Source organism: Palaemon carinicauda, chromosome 5, assembly GCF_036898095.1.
Source record: "Palaemon carinicauda isolate YSFRI2023 chromosome 5, ASM3689809v2, whole genome shotgun sequence".
In the NCBI taxonomy this organism is placed as follows: domain Eukaryota; kingdom Metazoa; phylum Arthropoda; class Malacostraca; order Decapoda; family Palaemonidae; genus Palaemon; species Palaemon carinicauda.
In genome coordinates this window covers 113223549-113225838 of record NC_090729.1, presented here as the reverse complement: position 1 = coordinate 113225838, position 2290 = coordinate 113223549, and the positions used below count along the sequence as shown (strand labels likewise).

Sequence of the window (2290 nt, the reverse complement as noted above, 5' to 3'; positions counted from 1 at the left end):
AAACAATTTCTGTGGCCCGATATCAATGTTGTATTATCGCTGTGAAATTTATAACTGTAAACAATTCTAATTACAAAAGTAAAAAATCTGAATGTAAAATGTATGATCTTCAAGTTAAGATCTTATCAATAATACCTAACTGTTACAATTTGAATTCATTCACATACAAACTATGTAATCGAATGTGACATACAAATAAGATTTAAAATATGTTCTACACCTGGTCCTGCCATGCAAAAAGAAAAAAAAACAACTGAATTTTCATCGGAAATTCTGCGTAAAAATATCATGTTCTCAGCCGTATTTTAGTAAAATACAGGCGCCCGTAATTTTACTTTAATTAGCTGTTATTATTTTACGGGTTGGTGACCGTAATATTACTCCTTAACGTCAGTATATCCGTTTTTAGAACGGTAAATGCCTGGTAATATTTATTCCTGGATTTTTACCGTTTTTTACTGCAAAATTTTCAACAGTGTGCCATGAAGGGAAATACTACAACGCCACACATATAGTGTCAAAATCACAGTAACAAAATCCTCTATAAAAACAAACGGCCAGCCATATCATTTTCCTAAATCTCTTCTCCGTTGAGTCAATCAAAGCCGTTACTTACAGAGATTGCGACATTGGCAGTGACTATTTTGGAAAGGAATATTTTGGCAATGACTATTTTGGCGATGACTAATTTGTCGATGGCTAACTTGGCGATGTCTATTTTGGCAATGACTATTTTGACAATGACTATTTTGACAATGACTATATTGGCGATGGTTAATTTGGCGATGTCTATTTTGGCAATGACTATTTTGGCAAGGATTATTTTGGCAATGACTATTTTGGCAATGACTATTTTGCCGATGGCTATTTTGGCAATAACTATTTTGGCAAGGATTATTTTGGCAATGTCTATTTTGGCAATGACAATTTTGTCGATGACTATTTTGCCGATAGCTATTTTGGCAATGACTATTTTGGCAAGGATTATTTTGGCAATGACTATTTTGGGAATGACTATATTGGCGATGGCTAATTTGGCAATGACTATTTTGGCAAGGATTATTTTGGCAATAACTATGTTGGCAATGACTATTTTGACAATGACTAGATTAGCGATGGCTAATTTGGCGATGTCTATTTTGGCAATGACTATTTTCCAATGACTATTTTGGGCGTAAGAGGTCGGGCCACAGTGACCCATTTTCGGACAGACAATTCCCTGAAGGGAACTGGGCGTCGTAATGCCTAACTTATCTGGTTATATGTTGTTCAGAGGGATTCTCTGAGCATGGAGGCTAAAATGGTGTTCGGTAATACCACTGCAGGTGTTCAAACCGATTGGGGACCATAAAGGAATTAAGCACACACATACACACACACACACACACATATATATATATATATATATATACATATATATATATATATATATGTATGTATATATATATATATATATATATATATATATATATATATATATATATATATATATATGTATGTATATATATATATATATTATATAAATATAATATATATATTATATATAGATTATATATATACATATATATATTATATATATACTATATAATATATATAGATGTTTATATATATATATATATATATATATATATATATATATATATATATATATATATATATATATATATACATATATATATATCATACATATATATAATCCATGTACATATCAACCAAAATAGCATTTAATATCAAATCATACCTTTGCGAATGTATACCCACTGGAAATTCCTTCATGATAAATGCTTCTGGCTAAGCAAGGATTCGAACCTACGCTTCCGAGTCGAAACAATGCCAGCAAAGTCCTCTAACCAACCAAGATATGACCCAAGAAGAAGTACTCATCTTAAATGATTTTCCTTTAGGGTTTTTACTCCAGTAGCAGAGAGAACTCGATATTTGAAACTATTCGTGACTCAATATTTGGAAGTATGAGAGGAACCTAATTTGTATTCGAGAAAAAAAGCATTGCATATATGTATGTACATATTTAAAGGTTTAAAAGCCACTCATGAATGGATGAAGCATATGATCAACGTCCAAGACCCCTCTCCACACCAAAGATAGGACCAAGGAGGGCCAGGCAATGGTTGCAGATGACTCAGCAAATAGACCTATAGGATTCCCCAAAACCCTCGTCCTTAGCTCAAAAGGATGGTAAGGTTGCAGCGACCAAAGGAACTTACGAGCTTGAGCGGGACTTGAACCCTAGTCTGGCAATCACTAGGGAAGGTCGTTACTAATTAGGCCA

At 32.9% G+C, this 2290-nt stretch overlaps 1 protein-coding gene across 1 annotated transcript; it reads right to left on the bottom strand.

The window, feature by feature from the left end:
* Nucleotides 1-595: 595 nt before the first annotated feature.
* On the bottom strand, nt 596-1201 carry LOC137641085 (histone H1-like protein HC2). The gene has a single exon (XM_068373530.1). The coding sequence runs from the start codon at nt 1199-1201 to the stop codon at nt 596-598; it is 606 nt and encodes a 201-aa protein (XP_068229631.1).
* Nucleotides 1202-2290: the final 1089 nt, after the last annotated feature.